The sequence below is a fragment of the Erythrolamprus reginae genome, chromosome 12 (genome assembly GCF_031021105.1).
Source record: "Erythrolamprus reginae isolate rEryReg1 chromosome 12, rEryReg1.hap1, whole genome shotgun sequence".
In the NCBI taxonomy this organism is placed as follows: Eukaryota; Metazoa; Chordata; class Lepidosauria; order Squamata; family Dipsadidae; genus Erythrolamprus; species Erythrolamprus reginae.
Window position 1 is genome coordinate 6,576,352 of NC_091961.1, and position 20,112 is coordinate 6,596,463.

Consider the following 20,112-nt stretch of genomic DNA (forward strand, 5'->3'; position numbering starts at 1 on the left):
ATCTAAAAATCGAGCTGCAACGACTCTGGCATAAGCCAGTGAAAGTGGTCCCAGTGGTACTTGGCACGCTGAGTGCAGTACCAAAGGATCTCAGCGGACATTTGAAAACCATCGGAATTGACAAAATCTCCATCTGTCAATTGCAAAAGGCCGCTTTACTGGGATCGGCAAACATAATTCGCCGCTACATCACGCAGTCCTAGGTGCTTGGGAAGCGCCCGACTGGTGATGAAATACGAAATCCAGCATAGTGATCTCGTTTGCTGTGTTGTACTGACATAATAATAATAATAATAATAATAATAATAATAATAATAATAATAATAATAATAATAATAATTTATTAGATTTGTATGCCGCCCCTCTCCGAAGACTCGGGGCGGCTCACAACAATAATAAAACAATATTACAATGAACAAATCTAATATTAAAAACATATAAAACCCCATCATTTAAAACTATGCAGCACAGTAAAGGGTTTGGAACCCACTATTACGTTACACTATGTTATCTCCTCCTTCTCCCTCTTTTTTCCCAATTGCTTCACCACATTCCTTCTCAAAACTAACAGATGCATTTTATATTCATATTTTTAGATTATATCGAAGGAAATTGAAGTCAGTGAATGGAAGAAGAAATACGAAGGAAGTCGACAAGAAGTTTTGGAAATGAGGTAGAACAACCCAGCACGGCTAATCCCGTATAGTTTGAGATTGTTTACAAGTGTGCAGCCATAAATCACTATGCAAACCTCACATAGATTGGAAGATTTGTTTATTAACTGAGTTAATAGAGACTGTTAACCATGCCTCTATGTTGGTTGAGGCAGGCAGGATTCCCTTGAGACCCATTTGTTGGAGGTCGAGGGAAAGGGAGTGTTTTGCCTTCTCTTTCTGCTCAAGATCCCCAGGAACAATTGTTGGGCCACTGTGGGACACAGGATGCTGGACTCGGTGGCCTTTGGCCCGATTCAGCATGGCTCTTCTTATGTTCTTATGTTCTTAAGCCATGATGGTACAGTGCTTAGAATGCAGTACAGTAGTACCTCTAGATACGAGCTGCTCCACATGCGAGTATTCCAAGTTACGAGCCGTGACGCAAGCGAAATTTCTGTTCGACACCCAAGCTCAAATTCGGGATATGAACCGAGCTTCCACTAGGTGGCGCAAGAATCTCCTTGCTTCCGGTTATCTCGGCGCGAAAAACAAAATCTAAAGGTATTCATTCGAGATGCGAGTTGATCGACTTACGAGCTCGGGTCTGGAACGAATTAAACTCGTATGTCGAGGTACTCGCTGTACTGCAGGCTATTTCTGCTGACTGACTGCTGCCAATAGTTTGGCAGTTCGAATCTCACAAGGTTGACTCAGCTTTCCATCCTTCCGAGGTGGGTAAAATGAGGATCCAGATTGTTGGGGGCAAGAGGCTGACTCTCTGTAAACTGCTTAGAGAGGGTTGTAAAAGCACTGTGAAGTGGTATATAAGTCTACGGGCTACTGCTATTAACCATATTAAGGAATTTACAATAAGAAGAGGGAGTCAGGCTATTCTTCAAAGCACCTGAGGGCAGGACAAGAAGCAATGGGTGGAAACTAAGCAAGGAGAGAAGCAACTTAGAACTAAGGAGAAATTTCCTGACAGTTGGAACAATGGATCAGTGGGAGGGCTTGCCCCCAGAAGTTGTGGATGCCCCAACACTGGAAGTTTTAAAGAAGATGTTGGATAACCATTTGTCTGAAATAGTGTGGGGTCTCCTGCCCAAGCAGGGGGTTGGACTAGAAGACCTCCAAGGTCCCTTCCAACTCTGCTGTTGTTGTTGTTGTTGTTGTTGTTGTTGTTGTTATTCAAAAATAGTTTTTATTATATTACAAAGGTTAAAAAGGAAGAGCAAATATATATTGTTTTACATCGCTATTTCAAAAGATACTCATAGTTATATAATCATTGGGCTTAACTTCTTCATTATTTTGTACAAATATTTCGTGTCATTTCAAAGCAAAAACATTGTTATACCATCACTGAGATTAAATTCTAAACTTTCTATACAAATACTTTATACAATATTGCCCTTCATTAGCCCGTACCCCCCCCCCCATTGAACTGTGTTTTATAACAGTTCCAAATTTCTTTTAAGTGTTGGTGTGCGGCATATATTATTATTATTATTATTATTATTATTATTATTATCATCATCATCATCATCATCCTTTTGAAAAAGAAGTATAAAATTAAACAAAGGGCATATGCACCAAGACAAATTCCTTGTGTGTCCAATCACACTTGGCCAATAAAATTCTATTCTATTCTATTCTATTCTAAATCAAATCCACCAAATAACATCTTAATTTGAAAGCCAAACCAATTGATTGGGAAGCAAGTACTACTACTACTACTACTACTACTACTACTACTACTACTACTAATAATAATAATAATAATAATAATAACAACAACAACAATAACAACAACAACAACAATAATTTATAGGGGTTTATCGGAGGAGACAATTAATGACATTACTATGACTCATATCTTTACTTCTGTTTCCTCTTTAGGAAGATAGTGGCTGAATACGAGAAGACCATCGCACAAATGATAGGTAAGGAACTGATAAATGGCATGTGTTCACCTGCAAATTACTGGAAAGAACACGTAAGGAGGCCAACATGTTCAGGTTACTGCCTGCCTGCAAACTTGCAGCCCAGTTGTTGTTTTAGAGCTGCTTCTGTGCTTGTAGAGTATCTTCCGTAGTTTCCATAAAGTGCAGAAAATGGAGAACTATTTATATTTGTGATGCCTTGGCTGTAGATTCTGTGGGTGGACTACAAATAGGAGACCGAGTCAAGAGTAGCAAATGATGGGGTGGAAATTAAACAATCTGCTCCAATCAAAGATTGAGGGGTTTGTTTTTTTTCCTTCTTAACTATAATTTAAGAACCTTGACTATGACTTCGAGCACATGACTCAAACTGCACATTACCATTATTACCAGGTGGTATGTACACTTGGATTTATTTATTTATTTATTTATTATTTAGATTTCTATGCCGCCCCTCTCCGCAGACTCGGGGTGGCTCACAACAGAATAAAACAATTTATAACAAATCCAAATATAATTTAAGATATTTAAAAAACCCCGGTTTGATTTAAAAAACAAACAAATGTATAAACAAACATACATACAAACATACCACGCATAAATTGTATAGGCCCGGGGGAGATGTCTCAGTTCCCCCATGCCTGACGACAAAGGTGGGTTTTAAGGAGCTTACGAAAGGCAAGGAGAGTAGGGGCAGTTCTAATCTCTGGGGGGAGTTGGTTCCAGAGAGTCGGGGCCACCACAGAGAAGGCTCTTCCCCTGGGGCCCGCCAACCGACATTGTTTAGTTGACAGGACCCGGAGAAGGCCCACTCTGTGGGACCTAATCGGTCGCTGGGATTCGTGCAGCAGAAGGCGGTCTCGGAGATATTCTGGTCCAGTGCCATGAAGGGCTTTAAAGGTCATAACCAACACTTTTTGCTCCTATTTGCAACAGAAAAACATAGCCCATGCTCTTTGGATCTGTTATGTGTAGTTTGGACAAAGGATTTTGAGGAACTCTGTTAAAAAAAACTTATTTTTATCCGCTCCGCTCCGCTCTATATGTTCCTCTCAGATTGTGGAATTAAAGTAGGAGAAATCCTTAGCTTGTGAATGAACACCCTGTACCTCCATCATTCCCTTTGAACCTTCTCTGAATGGATGGGGATGAATAGTTTGCATCCTTTTCACCCTGGTGTGTGTGTGTTTGTGTGTCGAGAGGGGACACACAAGCGTGTGAGATTTCTGTGATTTTTTTTTTTTTGCTTACTTGCATGCACAGATGCAAAAATAATTGTCAAAATCTCAGTCAACAAAGCAGTGGAAGTGATGTGCCGGTTCCTGGAGGCTGTTGGGGTCTGGATGAGTGTCAACAGACTCAAACTCAACCCTGATAAGACGGAGTGGCTGTGGGTTCTGCCTCCCAGGGACAATTCCATCTGTCCGTCCATTATCCTGAGGGGGGGATTATTGACCTCCTCAGAGAGGGTCCGCAATTTGGGCATCCTCCTCGATCCACAGCTTACATTAGAGAACAATCTTTCGGGTTCACCTGGTGTACCAGTTGTGACCCTATTTGGACCGGGATTCACTGCTCACAGCCACTCATGCCCTCGTTACCTCGAGGTTCGATTACTGCAATGCTCTCTACATGGGGCTACCTTTGAAAAGTGCTCGGAAACTTCAGATCGTGCAGAATGCAGCTGCGAGAGCAGTCATGGGCTTACCTAAATATGCCCATGTTATGCCAACACTCCGCAGTCTGCATTGGTTGCCGATCAGTTTCCGGTCACAATTCAAAGTGTTGGTTATGACCTATAAAGCCCTTCATGGCATTGGACCAGAATATCACCAAGACCGCCTTCTGTCGCACGAATCCCAGCGACTGCTTAGGTCCCACATAGTTGGCCTTCTCCGGGTCTTGTTGACGAAACAATGTCATCTGGCGGGACCCAGGGGAAGAGCCTTCTCTGTGGTGGCCCTGACCCTCTGGAATCAACTCCCCCCCCCGGAGATCAGGACTGCCCCCACCCTCCTTGCCTTTCGCAAACTCCTCAAAACTCATCTTTGTTGTCAGGCATGGAGAAATTGATTCCCCTGGGCTGCTTCCGCTTTACGCATGGTCTGTATGAAATGTATGATTGTTTTTATATTAAGGGTTTTAAATTGTTTTAGTATTGGATTTGTATTGTTTTTGTTGTGAGCCACTTCGAGTCCTTGGAAAGTGGCGGCATACAAATCTGATAGATAGATAGATAGATAGATAGATAGATAGATAGATAGATAGATAGATAGATAGATAGATAGATGACAGATAAATGACAGACAGACTGAATGAATGAATGATTGAATGAATGAATGAATGAATGAATGAATGAATGAATGAATGAATGAATGAACCTCCCGAAGCTGAAGAAGGTTTGGTCTCTTCTGCTCTACTTGACGTCTCTTGGCTTAAAGGCCTGTTAAAGCAGAGTGCTCACTCCCGTTTGCCTTTGAATTCACAGAGGACGAACAGAGGACCAACATGACGTCCCAGAAGAGTCTTCAACAGTTGACGATGGAGAAGGAACAAGCCTTGTCTGACCTCAATTCGGTGGAGAGATCTCTCTCTGATCTCTTCAGGAGATATGAGAACCTGAAAGGAGTCCTGGAAGGCTTCAAAAAGGTCCTTTTCTTATATTTGGAAAAAAAACACCTCTCTTTTTTTTTAACCCAACCTTCACTGAAGAGCAGGGACGCACAATTGAAAGGCTCTCAGTGTGTGTTGGTTGCACACACACACACTTGTAAAACCACAGCCAACTATTGTTTTTGACATGGCAAAGTAGTCACATTAGATGTTCTTGAAGAATTTAATTGAACTTGAAATAAAGGTTTTAATTGCAGGAGATTAAATATGTACCAATATGGGTGTCAACAGACTCAAACTCAACCCGGACAAGACGGAGTGGCTGTGGGTTCTGCCTCCCAAGGTCCATCACCCTGGGGGGGGGATTATTGACCCCCTCAGAGAGGGTCAGCAACATGAGCGTCCTCGATCCACAGCTCACATTAAAGAACCATCTTCTAGCTGTGGCGAGGGGGGCGTTTGCCTAGGTTCGCCTGGTGCACCAGTTGCAGCCCTATCTGGACCAGGACTCACTGCTCACAGTCACTCATGCCCTCATCACCTCGAGATTCGACTACTGTAATGGTCTCTACATGGGGCTACCTTTGAAGAGTGTTCGGAAACTTCAGATCGTGCAGAGTGCAGCTGCGAGAGCAATCATGGGCTTTCCCAAATATGCCCATGTTACACCAACACTCCGCAGTCTGCATTGGTTGCCGATCAATTTCCGGTCACAATTCAAAGTGTTGGTTATGACCTATAAAGCCTTTCATGGCATCAGGCCAGAATATCTCCGGGACCGCCTTCTGCCGTACAAATCCCAGCGACCGGTTAGGTCTCACAGAGTTGGCCTTCTCTGGGTCCCATCGACTAAACAATGTCATCTGGCGGGTTCCAGGGGAAGAGCCTTCTCTGTGGCAGCCCCAACTCTCTGGAACCAGTTCCCTCCGGAGATTAGAACTGCCCCCACCCTCCTTGCCTTCCGTAAACTCCTTAAAACTCACCTCTGCCATCAGGCATGGGGGAATTGAGACATTCCCCCCCTCCCCTGGTTCTATACGATTTATGTATGGTATGTTTGTGTGTATGTCTGGTTTAATAATGGGTTTTTTAAAAAATTTATTAGATTTGTTATGAATTGTTTTATTGTATGCTGTGAATGGGGCGGCATGCAAATCTAATAAATAAATAAAACAAATATGTACCAAAAAATTTGTACCAATCCCCTTTCTGTTTTATCCTGGTTCAATATACCTTCTGAAGCAGGGGTGGAATCCACTTACCTTTGCCACTGGTTCTCATTGCGATGTTTTGCACGCGTGCGCTTGTGCGATTGCCACTTCTGTGCATGCTCAGAAGAATTTTTCAGCCTGAAACACAATCAGCTGTGCTTCAGGGGAAGAAATCAATGTCAGTATTAACCTGGGGGCAGCTGGGGGGGGGCTTTCTCCTGAGCAGAGAATGAGCAGAAGCCACCCAAATACAGGAAAATTTGCCAAAAAATTCAGAAAAAAAAGACCCACACCGACAGAAGTGGGTCCATGATGCCAATCTTACGTCACTACCGGGTTGCTAATGGTTTGGGTGATCTGGTCCGAACCGAGAGGAACCCACCCCTGTTCTGGAGACTGTCCACATGAAACCTATTGTCTAAAGGAGTGCCATGGGTGGCATGCAAAACCATATCTGCTGGCCCATAAGCCCTTGCCCTAGCTGGGCTCCAATGTGCATGTGTGTGCTGACCCGCTGATTTTTGGCTCACACAAAGGCCCTGGAAGGATGTTTTTTGGCTTCCGGAGAGCCTCTGGGGGATGAGGGAGAGCGTTTTATTTTATTTATTTTATTTATTTTATTTATTTTATTTATTTTATTTATTTTATTTATTTTATTTATTTTATTTATTTTATTTATTTTATTTATTTTATTTATTTTATTTATTTTATTTATTTTATTTATTTATTTATTTTATTTATTTTATTTATTTATTTTATTTATTTTATTTATTTTATTTATTTTATTTATTTTATTTATTTTATTTATTTTATTTATTTTACTTATTTTACTTATTTTACTTATTTTACTTATTTTACTTTATTTATTTTATTTATTTATTTTATTTATTTTATTTATTTTATTTATTTTATTTATTTTATTTATTTTATTTATTTTATTTATTTTATTTATTTTATTTTATTTATTTTATTTATTTTATTTATTTTATTTATTTTACTTATTTTACTTATTTTACTTATTTTATTTATTTTATTTATTCCATTTGTATGCCGCCCCTCTCCGTAGACTCGGGGCGGCTAACAACAGTAATAAACAGCATGTAACAAATCTAATGTTTAAAATAATTTTAAAAAGCCTTATTAAAACCAACATACACACAAACATACCATGCATAAATTGTATAGGCCTAGGGGGGGAAAGGTAGTTCAGTTCCCCCATGCCTGACGACAGAGGTGGGTTTTGAGGAACTTCCGAAAGGCAAGGATCTCCAGGGGGAGCTGGTTCCAGAGGGTCGGGGCCACCACAGAGAAGGCTTTTCTCCTGGGTCCCGCCAGACGACATTGTTTAGTTGACGGGACCCGAAGAAGACCGACTCTATGGGACCTAACCGGTCGCTGGGATTCGTGCAGCAGAAGGCGGTCCCAGAGATATTCTGGTCCGATGCCATGTAGGGCTTTATAAGTCATAACCAACACTTTGAATTGTGACCGGAAACTGATCGGCAACCAATGCAGACTGCGGAGTGTTGGTGTGACATGGGCATATTTAGGAAAGCCCATGATTGCTCTCGCAGCTGCATTCTGCACGATCTGAAGTTATTGGACTTTTATGCTGCCCCTCTCGGAGGACTCGGGGCAGCTTACAACATATAATAGAACAATGTATAACGTCCTAAATCCAATTAATTTAAATTTATATAATTTTATAAAAAACACCCCAAAACCATAAAAAGACAGTCATTCCCATTTGGTCAAGTTACTCTCAAAACATTCATTGGCCAGGGGATTAGAGCCTGGTAGCCCCAAGCCTGATGGCATAAATGAGTCTTAAGACTTGCAGAAAGCGAGTAGGGTGTTGGCAGTACGAAGCTCCTGGAGGAGCTAATTCCAGAGGGTCGGGGCCACCACAGAGAAAGCTCTTACCCTAGGTCCCGCCAAGCAACATTGTCTAGTTGACAGGACCTGGAGAAGGCCAACTCTGTGGGACCTGACCGGCCACTGACACACACACACACACACACACACACAATTTCTATAAAATATTTTCACATAAGTAAAAAGTAAACAAAATTGTATAGGGCAAAAATTCAAAGAATAGAAATAAAAGAATAACTAAAACAATAGTGCAGATCAGTGGTGGGTTAAAAAAAAATTCACTACCAGTTCTGTGGGCGTGACTTAGTGGGCGTGGCAGGGGAAGGACAGTGTAAAATCCCCATTCCCACCCTACTCCAGGGGAAGGATACTGCAAAATCTCCATTCACTTTCCACGCCAGGCGAAGGATACTGTAAAATCTTCATTCCCTCCCCATTCCATGGGAAGGTTACTGCAAAATCCCCATTTCCTCCCAATCAGCTGGGACTCGGGGGGGGGGGGGGCAGAGAATAGATGGGGTGGAGCCAGTTAGAGGTGGTATTTACCAGTTTTCTAAACTACTCAAAATTTCCGCTACGACTGGTTAGGTCCCACAGAGTTGGCCTTCTCCGGGTCCCGTCGACTAAGCAATGTCGTTTGGTGGGACCCAGGAGAAGAGCCTTCTCTGTGGCGGTCCCGGCCCTCTGGAACCAGCTCCCCCCAGATATCAGAGTTGCCCCCACCCTCCTTGACTTTCGCAAGCTCCTTAAAACCCACCTCTGTCGTCAGGCATGGGGGAATTGAAATTTCCCTTCCCCCTAGGCTTATAGAATTTATACATGGTAAGCTTGTATGTATGAGTGGTTCTTGAAAATGGGGTTTTTTAGATTGTTTTAATATTAGATTTGTTTACATTGTCTTTTTATATTGTTGTTAGCCGCCCCGAGTCTTCGGAGAGGGGCGGCATACAAATCTAATAAATACAAATACAAATACACTGGGACTCATGGGTCAGAAGGCAGTCCCGTAGGTATTCTGGCCCAATGCCATGTAGGGCTTTATAGGTCGTTACCAATACGCTACTTTGAATTGCATCCGGAAACCAGAGTGCTGGAGAGATATATGTGCATGAAGCATTGTGGTTTCTAAGCCCCGGTTCGTAGCCAAGTTGAGTTTTTCTTTCTTCTTTTCTCTCCTAGAACGAAGAGGCCTTGAAGAAGTGTGCGCAGGATTATCTCAATCGGGTCAAGCAAGAGGAGCAGCGCTATCAGGCTTTGAAAATCCACGCGGAGGAGAAATTAGACAAGTGAGACCCATAAAGGCACTTTCCCCGTGTGATGCCAATCTGTAATTGAATGTCTCATACGAAAAGCAGCTGTGGCATAGCACTGATGGCGTTACTTGTCTGGGTAACGAAACATCTGCAAGAAAGCAAGCAGGTCTTCAGAAGGCACCAAGGAGCCCTCATATCAACCCTGTGCTATACAGTAGTACCTCTAGATACGAGCTGCTCCACATGCGAGTATTTCAAGATACGAGCCAGGAGGGGAGAGACATTTCTGTTCAAGTCGCGAGCTCAAATTCAGGATATGAACCGAGCGTCCACTAGGTGGCGCAAGAATCCTTGCTTCTGGTTATCTCGGAGGGGAAAAACAAAGTCTAAAGCCATTTGTTGCAGATACGACATACAAGCTCCCTTCTGGAACGAATTATGCTCGTATCTAGGGGTACTACTGTATTCTCCATTAGATGGCTCAGGGCCAGACCAGGGACCGCTTCCTCCCTCATACCTCATTGTGGCCAGTAAGGGCCTACAGAGTCGGCCTTCTCCAGACCCTGTCCGCCAAACAATGTTGGGTGGCGGGACCTCGGGGAAGAGCCTTCTATGTGGTGGCTCCAACCTTATGGAATCAAAAGCCCCCAGAGATTCGCACTATTTCCTCCCTACCAGTCTTCCGGGAAAAGAGATATAGGAATAGAAGAAAGGTATAGGAGATATAGGAGAGACTATAGGACAGGGGACGGAAGGTAAATAGCACTTTGTCCCCAAGAAGTGAGCTTTGTTCTCTTTGGGTTGTCTAGCCATCTAGTATTAATTCTTTCTGTTTTCTGGAAAGGATTTTTTTAATACTTCCGCAAACCTCCACGTTCTCCATTGCTGATTGCTATCTGTCTCTTTTTACCTGGTCAGGAATAGTTGAGAACTGAGTGCAGACAGAATGAATGAGCCTTAAGTCATTTAGATATCACAAATAGCTGTGCAAATGACAGTTGATGAATTTATTTGCCTGGGAGAAAGGAAGTACAAAATCTCTCTCTCTCTCTCTCTCTCCCTCTCTCCCTCTCCCTCCCTTTTACACCTATGTATTTATTTTATTTATTTTTACTTGTTTATTTGTTTTGTCAAATATGTTTGGTGGTATACAAAGATATAACAATGTTTATATACATGATACTAGTAAAAGAGAAACATTAGACTAGGGACGGAAGGCACGCTGGTGCACTTATGCTCGCCCCTTACTGACCTCTTAGGAATCTGGAGAGGTCAACCGTGGATAGTCTAAGGGTAAAATGTTTGGGGTTAGGGGATGATACTACAGAGTCCGGTAATGAGTTCCACGCTTCGACAACCCGATTACTAAAGTCATATTTTTCACAGTCAAGTTTGGAGCGGTTAATATTAAGCTTGAATCTGTTGTGTGCTCTTGCGTTGTTGTGGTTGAAGCTGAAGTAGTCTTTGGCAGGCAGGACGTTGCAGCATATGATCTTGTGGGCAATACTTAGATCATGTTTAAGGCGTTGTAGTTCTAAGCTTTCAAGACCTCTCTCTTTGTTCCCCTTTGTTCCAGAGCCAATGAGGAAATTGCTCAGGTCCGTACTAAGGCCAAAGCTGAGAGTGCAGCTCTCCACGCCGGACTTCGGAAAGAACAAATGAAGGTCGAGTCTCTCGAAAGGACCGTCCAGCAGAAGGTGATTGTCTCCCATCCCCTTTTCACCTCTTTCGCTTGCTTTTCCCACTGGAGAAGACTGTCTCAAATTCACTCTACGTTTCTCCTGGAATTGGCTGAAAACGGTGACGGTTGTAGTTCAGAACTTTCAGCCTTGACGGGACTGGACCACCTCTCACAAAGAGGTTGAATCACTCACATTTTTCCTTGTTGTTGTTAGATTTTGTGCATGTGCGTATATTGCTGTGTCCGTCAAACAACGCTCAAAAGAGGGAGATTTCCAATACTTCCTGGCAGATTCCCTTGAGGAAATTCAATGGGGAAACCAGCAGGAAGTCAAAAGTTGTTCCTGCTTTCAGTGAATCAGAATCAAAAACATTGCTTTTTGGCCACCGTTGGTCAGTCAATTTCTCTGTTTAGCTAAGGAAATTCGAGGGTCGCCCCAAAAGTAATGCACCACATTTTTTTTCTTCAACAATTATTTATTGAACACAATGAAACTTACACACAAGAAAGAATGGTGTTTCTTCTACTCTCCCTATTTTTCCACGTAATCTCCATCCCTTACTTACGTCCCAGATTACCTCAGGGACCGCCTTCTGCTGCACGAATCCCAGCGACCAGTTAGGTCCCACAGAGTGGATCTTCTCCGGGTCCCGTTAACCAAACAGTGTCGCTTGGTGGGACCCAGAGGAAGAGCCTTCTCTGTGGCGGCCCCGACCCTCTGGAACCAACTCCCCCCAGAGATTAGAATTGCCCCCACCCTCCTTGCCTTTCGTAAGCTGCTTAAAACCCACCTCTGCCGCCAGGCATGGGGGAACTGAGATACACTTTCCCCTAGGCCTTTACCATTTTATGCATGGTATGTTTGTACCGTATGTATGACTGGTTTTTATATAATGGGTTTTTAACTGTTTTTTAGTATTGGATTTTGTTGTACTGTTTTACTGCTGTTGTTAGCCGCCTCGAGTCTGCGGAGAGGGGCAGCATACAAATCCAATAAATAATAATAATAATAATAACAACAACAACAACAACAACAACAACAACAACAATAATAATAATAATAATAATAATAATAATAATAATCTGGCCTTCCTCCAGCAAGACACAAGGGCGTGTGTGCCCTGTCGGTACCACTCCTTGTCCTGGTCACGAAGCCATTTCTGCCCTGTGCGAATCACCTCTAATGGCCTCACCCTCTGTGCCCAGCGACTAACCGTACTTCCGTCGACTGCAGAGTCTCCATAAACTGTACACAAACGTTTGTGAATGTTCCCAACAGTTTCTTTCTCAGCAGTGAGAAATTCAATGACGACATGCTGCTTGTAACGTACATCACTTACAGACGCCATTTCAAAACACTGCTGCAGCTACGCTATCTGTCTGAAGAAACTCAAAATTTGCACACATATTCCTGACAATTCAAATAATATATATATAAAGTTTTGCATTCATACTATTACTGTAGCCGGAGAAAAAAAATGTGGTGCACTACTTTCTGGGCAACCCTCATATTTCTGAAACAATGACCCAAGTAGGCGTAACCTGCTTCCCTGAAAATAAGTCACCCCCGAAAGTAAGACCTAGGAGAGGTTTCATGGAATTGCCTAATATAAGGCATCCCCCAAAAGTAAGACGTAGGAGAGGTTGCGTTTTGCAGCATTCCCGAACATTGGCTGCCGATCAGTTTCCAGTCACAATTCAAAGTGTTGGTCATGACCTTTAAAGCCCTACATGGTATTGGACCAGATTACCTCCGGAACCCCCTGCTACCGCACGAATCCCAGCAACCGATAAGGTCCTACAGAGTTGGCCTTTTCCGGGTCACATCGACTAAACAATGTCGTTTGGCGGGCCCCAGGGGAAGAGCCTTCTCTGTGGCAGCCCCGGCCCTCTGGAACCAACTCCCCCCGGAGATAAGAATTGCCCCCACCCTCCCTGTCTTTCGTAAACTACTCAAGACTCATTTATACCGCCAGGCATGGGGGAGTTGAGATATTCCTTCCCCCTAGGCCATTACAAGTTATGCATGGTATGTTTGTGTGTATGTTTGGTTTTATTATAAGGGTTTTTAGTTGTTTTATTATTGGATTGTCACATGTTGTTTTTATCACTGTCGTTAGCCGCCCCGAGTCTATGGAGAGGGGCGGCATACAAATCCAATAAATTATTATTATTATTAATTATAACACTGCGGTCCATAAATTGCATCCCAAAACACTGCATCAATCAGATTTAAAACACATCCAACACGCATCCAACATGCGGCTTTGTGTTTGGATGCATTTTTGCTGCAGCAAGATACAGGATATAATTCATTGAAAAGAAATAAGACATCCCCTGAAAATAAGACGTAGCACATCTTTGGGAGCAAAAATTAAAATAAGACGCTGTCTTATTTTCGGGGAAACACGGTAGGTTATGATTATTTACTTAAAGATTAAGAAACATGCCCTATAACTTACTCACCAAGGAATGCAGTCCCAAACTTTAAATGTGAACTGCTTTAGTTTCTAAAACCCCTGCTGGGCTGCTGCATTTTGCATCTACGCTTCCTGTTTCATCACATGAATAAGCCCTATTTGGACTGGGAGTCACTGCTCACAGTCACTCATGCCCTCATCACCTCGAGGCTCGACTACTGTAACACTCTCTACATGGGGCTACCTTTGAAAAGTGTTCGGAAACTTCAGATCGTGCAGAATGCAGCTGCGAGAGCTATCATGGGCTTCTCTAACTATGCCCATATTACTCCAACACTCCGCAGTCTGCATTGGTTGCCGATCAGTTTCTGGTCACAATTCAAAGTGTTGGTTATGACCTATAAAGCCCTTCATGGCACCGGACCAGAATATCTCCGGGACCGCCTTCTGCCACACGAATCCCAGCGACCGGTTAGGTCCCACAGAGTTGGCCTTCTCCGGGTCCCGTTGACTAAACAATGTCGTGTGGCGGGACCCAGGGGAAGAGCCTTCTCTGGAACCAGCTCCCCCCAGGGATTAGGATTGCCCCCACTCTCCTTGCCTTTCGGAAACTCCTTAAAACCCACCTCTGCCATCAGGCATGGGGGAATTGAAACATCTCCCCCTTGCCCATGTTGTTTTGGTGTATGATTGATTGTGTGCTTGTTTTTTATATATATTGGGGTTGCTTTTATGAATTTTTTACCCTAAAACTGTAATTAGATTGGTAAATATTAGATTTGTTTTTGCCATTGTTGTGAGCCGCACCGAGTCTGCGGAGAGGGGCGGCATATAAATCCAATAAATCTAATTTAATCTAATCTAACACACGCCGGTTTTCAACATCAACCAACCTGCTACGTCGGTGCACAGTTTTACTAATTGCAGTAAAATGAGGCATTTGAACAGGTCACATTCACGGAACCCAGCTGCAGAAGTCACACAACCATCTCTTTCAGGGAAGGCTTCCAATAAAATATTTTATCAAACAGAAATGAAATTTCAATTCAAAACCAGGAGATGTTTCTCATCCTGACAGCTAGGTCAATTCACACCGAAGACTCAGCTCCATTTTTATTTTTGCAAATTAGGCCAACCCCTCTCCCCACCCAATTCTCAAAGGGGAGGGCGGGGACTGGACCTTCGTAGATTTTTATCTGGCAAGGTACCTCTTTCTCTCTCATTCAAAGGTGATGGCAGGTTGCAGAACCAGTTCTGGGCTTTGAGAACACTCCCACCATGTATAATAGCGCTCAGCTTGGGACGTGTATAATCTGGTTGCATGTCGTACATGAAGGAGAACTTAACATCCGGAGAATGGGTTGAGGAGGTTTACTAATTTTGCACCATCAGAGAAGGTTGTGGGCAGGGGTGGGGGTAGCTGGGGGTTTGCAGGGGTTCGAGAGAACATCTAGCTAATAGCATCAGCATTTAGACTTACGGTATATACCGCTTCCCAGTGCTTTTACAGCCTTCTCTTAGCGGTTTACAGAATCAGCCTCTTGCCCCCAACAATCTGGGTCCTCATCTTACCCACCTCGGAAGGATGGAAGGCTGAGTCAACCTTTGAGATTTGAACTGCTGAACAACTGAAATAGCCTGCAGTGCTGCACTCTAACAACTGCGCCTCCCTCGGCTCTAAGCTAACATTTTGTGCAGTTCGTATAACCTCCAGATCCCACTCCTGACTGACCCTGACCCTCCCAGGAGTACCCACGCATCCCATACTTCCCAGAGGCCTATTATATTGCACAGAATTGACCTCCTCCAGGTCTCTCCCCGGTTGGCAGGACCGCAGGGGAGGGCCTTTTCAGTTGCAGCCCCAGCTCTATGGAACCAACTCCCCCCCGATGTTCGCACTGCTCCCACTCTACTGGCCTTTCGAAAAGCTGTTAAAACCTGTCTTGAACACCAGACATGCCCGAATTATGTTTGTCTAGTATGTATGTTTGTTAGATTGGTTCGGGGGGTTTATAATGGGTTGTTAAGGTCATGGGGTTTTATTTACTGTAGTTGTTCGACTTCTTTTTATTATTGTATTATTGTTCTGAGGGGTTTTTTGTAAGCCGCCCCGAGTCCTATGGGACTGGACTGCATAAAAGTTGAGTAAATTAAATTAACTAAATTAAATTTGGATGCAGGTAAACGCAAGGTATATGTGGAGGCTCGGGGAGGATGAAAAACAAGCCAACTGGAAGTTTGAAAAGGCCGGACCTGGGCCCATTTCTGGCCTCCAGAGCCCATGGAGGCTATTTTCGCACTTCCAGAGGCTCTTTTTTTAATGCCTGGGATAAACATAGATCCATCCTAAGTGTTGGTTATGACCTATAAAGCCCTTCATGGCACCGGACCAGATTATCTCCGCGACCGCCTTCTGCTGCACGAATCCCAGCGACCAGTTAGGTCCCACAGAGTGGGTCTTCTCCGGGTCCTGTCAACTAAAGAATGTCGCTTGGCGGGACCCAGGGGAAGAGCCTTCTCTGTGGCGGCCCTGGCCCTCTGGAACCAACTCCCCCCAAAGATTAGAATTGCCCCCATCCTCCTTGCCTTTCGTAAGCTGCTTAAAACCGACCTCTGCCATCAGGCATGGGGGAATTGAGACTCTCTTCCCCCTAGGCCTTTACAATTCTATGCATGGTATGTATGTATGTATGTTTGGTTTTTTTATATTAATGGGCTTTTAATTATTTCTAACATCAGACTACTATTGTACACTGCTTTATTGTTGCTGTTAGCCGCCCCGAGTCTCCGGAGAGGGGCGGCATACAAATCCAATCAATCAATCAATCAATCAATAAACAAACAAACAAACAAAACAAAAAACAAAACAAAATACAGGAAATAGTATAAGGACAGACTAGGTGGACCATGAGGTCTTTTTCTGCCGTCAATCTATGTTTCTATGGTTGTGGGGTAATCAGCATTTCACTTCTGGGCTTTTACTTACCCGTTCATTTCTTTTCCAGAACCAGGAAATCGAAGAGTTGACCAAGATCTGCGATGAGCTGATTGCCAAGTTAGGAAAGACCGATTGATGAAGCCTTGGCGTCTGGAGCATCCTTCTTGGTTTCTCCCTGCTGTCCGTCTGTATCTTCCAGCAAGCATCTTGCCTTACTCCCCCACCCACGCCCACCACCAGAAATAATCTTTTCCCCTTTCTACGGCAGCGAGAAAAAACACATGCTTCTGTATCCAAGGCCTGTCACCTGCAAGAGGAGCGACAACTGCCCTGTTTTGAACTCACTCCCTGCCCCGTAGACCGATCCCTTGCCTAGTCAGTATTTTGCAGGCTCCCCTAATTGCATGAAGCCAACCGACTGAAGCAGAGACACATGCTTAGAGACAGGGATAGCTTTGCAATTTCTGCGCATGACTGAGGCTTTGGCCCACAGAAGCTGCTCCATCGGTGCCCCAAGGACAGTCACCTATAGTAGTGTTTCCCAACCTTGGCAACTTGAAGACATTTGGACTTCAACTCCCAGAATTCCCCAGCCAGCAAATGCTGGCTGGGGAATTCTGGGAGTTGAAGTCCAGATATCTCCAAGTTGCCAAGTTTGGGAAACACTGACCTATAGAGAGAGTGATTTCTGTGGGTGCTTCAGTCTGAAGGCCAGAAAGGCAGCTTCGTTGAATGAATACATGTCCCCCTGCATGTGCTAGTGCCACACGAGTGGAGCACGACTGCCTCTAAAAGCACAAGGTGCAAAAGCCAAGGTAGATTCCACCGTTCCTCATGTGAAAAAGCCCAGATGGAAATATATTGGCATTCCTGGGAGCGTGGCGCATTTGCAAATTCGCCATGGAGAAAAAGAACTCGTCCCTGTCTTGACCAAACGCCAAGCAGCTTGAAGCGCTTTGATCCATGGCACAATGAGCGTTGCAGATCTGAAAATACGAGGCCACCAGAAATCCACAAGCCCTACAAGGCGGCCTTCATAGTCTTGAGCGGCCGCAAGAGGCGAGGATTTGGACTTCCGCTGTTCTCCCGGAAGTGGTGCTGCCACCTTGAGGTGTTTGAGGGTGCTGCATATCTGAAAAGCACGAGGGACGGGGAAGTTAATATAAGGTGCCCTGAGTCTCTTAAAGGGGTATCGCCTGCTGGCTTGGGATTTGTCTCATTTCAGGACTCCCCAAGCTTGGCAGCTTTAAGACTTGTGGACTTCAACTCTCAGCCTGGCTGAGGAACTCTGGGAATTGGAGTCCACAAAGTCTTCAAGCTGCCCACGTTGGAGAGCCCTGTCTTAGTGCACTTTAAGGCGATGGCACGAATAGAGTGGTCCACGACTCACCCGAAGAGAACACGCACTGAGTGAACTTGAGTGAAGAAGAGCAACTATTAGAAGTCCCTAAACACACATGCACACACACAAACTCACCCACACAGAGAAACAGCACAAACAACACCAACCATCCCTTGCTCTTGAAGTTTTTCTCTGCCCAGACAAAAAGCAAGGAACGGAACGCGGTGGAGAACAAGTAAAGATCCTTCCCGGACCTCACCAAGGTTACCTGAGAATTTGAGGTCGTTTCAAAATCGAAAATGATTTGCAAAGAACACCCCCCCTACACTCCTCTCAGTTGAGAGCATCCAAATAGATATTTCTTCAGGAACTGAAATTGTCCTGAAATTGCAGTGAACCACAAACATTTTATAAGCCAGGTTCTTGCCTTTCCGGCTTGAAACCTTTTCACATTTTCTCTATTTCTGGGTGGACGCCACCAGTGGTCAGTCCATTAAGGAACTCGCAAAATCAATACTCAAGTTGTCCCAGTCCAGATGTTGGGACCGTCAGTCCCAGGATTAAGATTCGTAATTGCAACACGTCTGCAAGTGGCCATTTGGGATGGCTAGTCTGGACATTTTCTTGTTTTCAGGTTGGCGTTGGCTTTTCGCTTCCTTCGGCCGTATCAAGTAAACAGTGGAGATTTTTCTCTGCTGCCTGTAGATTCAAAGCTTGCGGTGACCAGGTGCTGAAATTCATAGCACCGATCTTCTTTGGCTATTCCACTTGGGCTAAATTTTGCGTGGAGTCTTGCTGTTAGAAAGGGATTTCCAGAGATCCACCCCTTCTGTGGGCTGTTGTCTTAGTCATGCGTGGAAACGTTCCCGCACTAGGAAGCTATCCAAAGCTATCATGCATGGAGACAAGAGCTCCATTTCCAGGGGCTACCAAAACGGTCCACTTTTCCATCTTGCAATTTCGAAACACGTTCCGAGGGCTTTGGGCTAGTTTTTGGCAAGCTGTCACTCTTCCCTCACTGGCTGGGAATTGTAGTAACAACACATCTATAGAGAACCCAGTAAGAAGCTTCGAGTCTTCAGAGATAAAGAACGAAATACATTTGGCCAATAATATAAACCCTTCTTATTTCTGTGGAAGTTGTGCCGTTCCGAGTAGGAGCTCTGCTTCCAAGCTTGCCTGAAGACTTCTCATGTCTCATGAGGTTATCTTTCAACTGAAAGTCACCCTGCTGTGCACTTTGCTATCGCACATCATTGGTCTACCTGCCACGCTGCTATTTGCCACTGAGATGCCACCATTGAACCAGAACTGAGATACAATCAAAGGTTTATACCAGGCCAAATCCCTTGGACCCTGAGCTCTCGAGATCCTGGCGCCTGGTGGAAAAATCACGCTATTATTGAATCTGGAGCTACTGGGGACAACTGGCATAACTTCATATTGGATCCAGATCTGAATCTAGAAACTTTTGATGGCACCACCAGGCAATAGATTCCAGCCTGCAGGATAACATTGGGAAGAGCTGCTTGGCTATAATTTTGGAAGATCTCTTTCCGGTTCCGATAAAACAACAATCTTGTCAAGTCATCTTAATGATGCGGCTCACTTTATCGCAGTTGTATTAGTGGCCTCCTTCAGCTGGACCAGGGATGGAAAACCTTGTGGCCTTCAAGAGGTTCAGTGGAGTTGCATCAACCCCAACTGGTCTGAGAATTGCACGCCCACCTTGGCTACAGTTCGTCCACCTTTGACTGAAAGAAAAGGAGGAAGGAGGTACCCAAGGTTGGTCCTTCAAGCAAAATCCTACATCTTCTTCCAAAGCTCTGTGGTTTTTAACGCCATCCTCCAGTTGTCGGCTGGGTGTCCCATGGTTGCACTTTTGTCCGTGGTGTGTTTTGTGAGGGTGTGTGTCTTCACATACACACTGTGCCAAACGCTCTCTTGTTTTGTGCCTCAAGCATGCCACTAAAGGGGGGGTAAAGAAGATTCCTAAGGAATGATATTAATTAACTATAATATGGTTATTATAGTTTGTTCAGATATGAAAATTGTGTGCACGAGCATGGATGTGTGTGTGTCTATATATAATATATAAATATATATAAATGGATATAATTGTTTTCGTAGATTTTCACGGGTACAGGTATGACGGTCTTGGTATATTCGGGTTTCTTCCC

General features: G+C 44.1%; 1 protein-coding gene across 3 annotated transcripts in view; it reads left to right on the forward strand.

The window, feature by feature from the left end:
• TACC1 (transforming acidic coiled-coil containing protein 1) overlaps positions 1–18,402 on the forward strand; it is a 99,144-nt gene extending 80,742 nt beyond the window's left edge. For 2 of the 3 annotated variants that reach the window (XM_070765373.1, XM_070765372.1), the window contains exons 8-13: positions 597–673; positions 2,556–2,599; positions 5,088–5,248; positions 9,478–9,584; positions 11,128–11,248; positions 16,658–16,888. In XM_070765373.1, coding sequence (XP_070621474.1) covers positions 597–673; positions 2,556–2,599; positions 5,088–5,248; positions 9,478–9,584; positions 11,128–11,248; positions 16,658–16,726 — 579 coding nt within the window. In that variant the 3' untranslated portion in view covers positions 16,727–16,888. Of the gene's footprint in view, positions 1–596; positions 674–2,555; positions 2,600–5,087; positions 5,249–9,477; positions 9,585–11,127; positions 11,249–16,657 lie in introns of all 3 variants that reach the window. The other variant, XM_070765371.1, reaches the window with a different exon arrangement.
• The last annotated feature ends 1,710 nt before the right edge of the window (positions 18,403–20,112 follow it).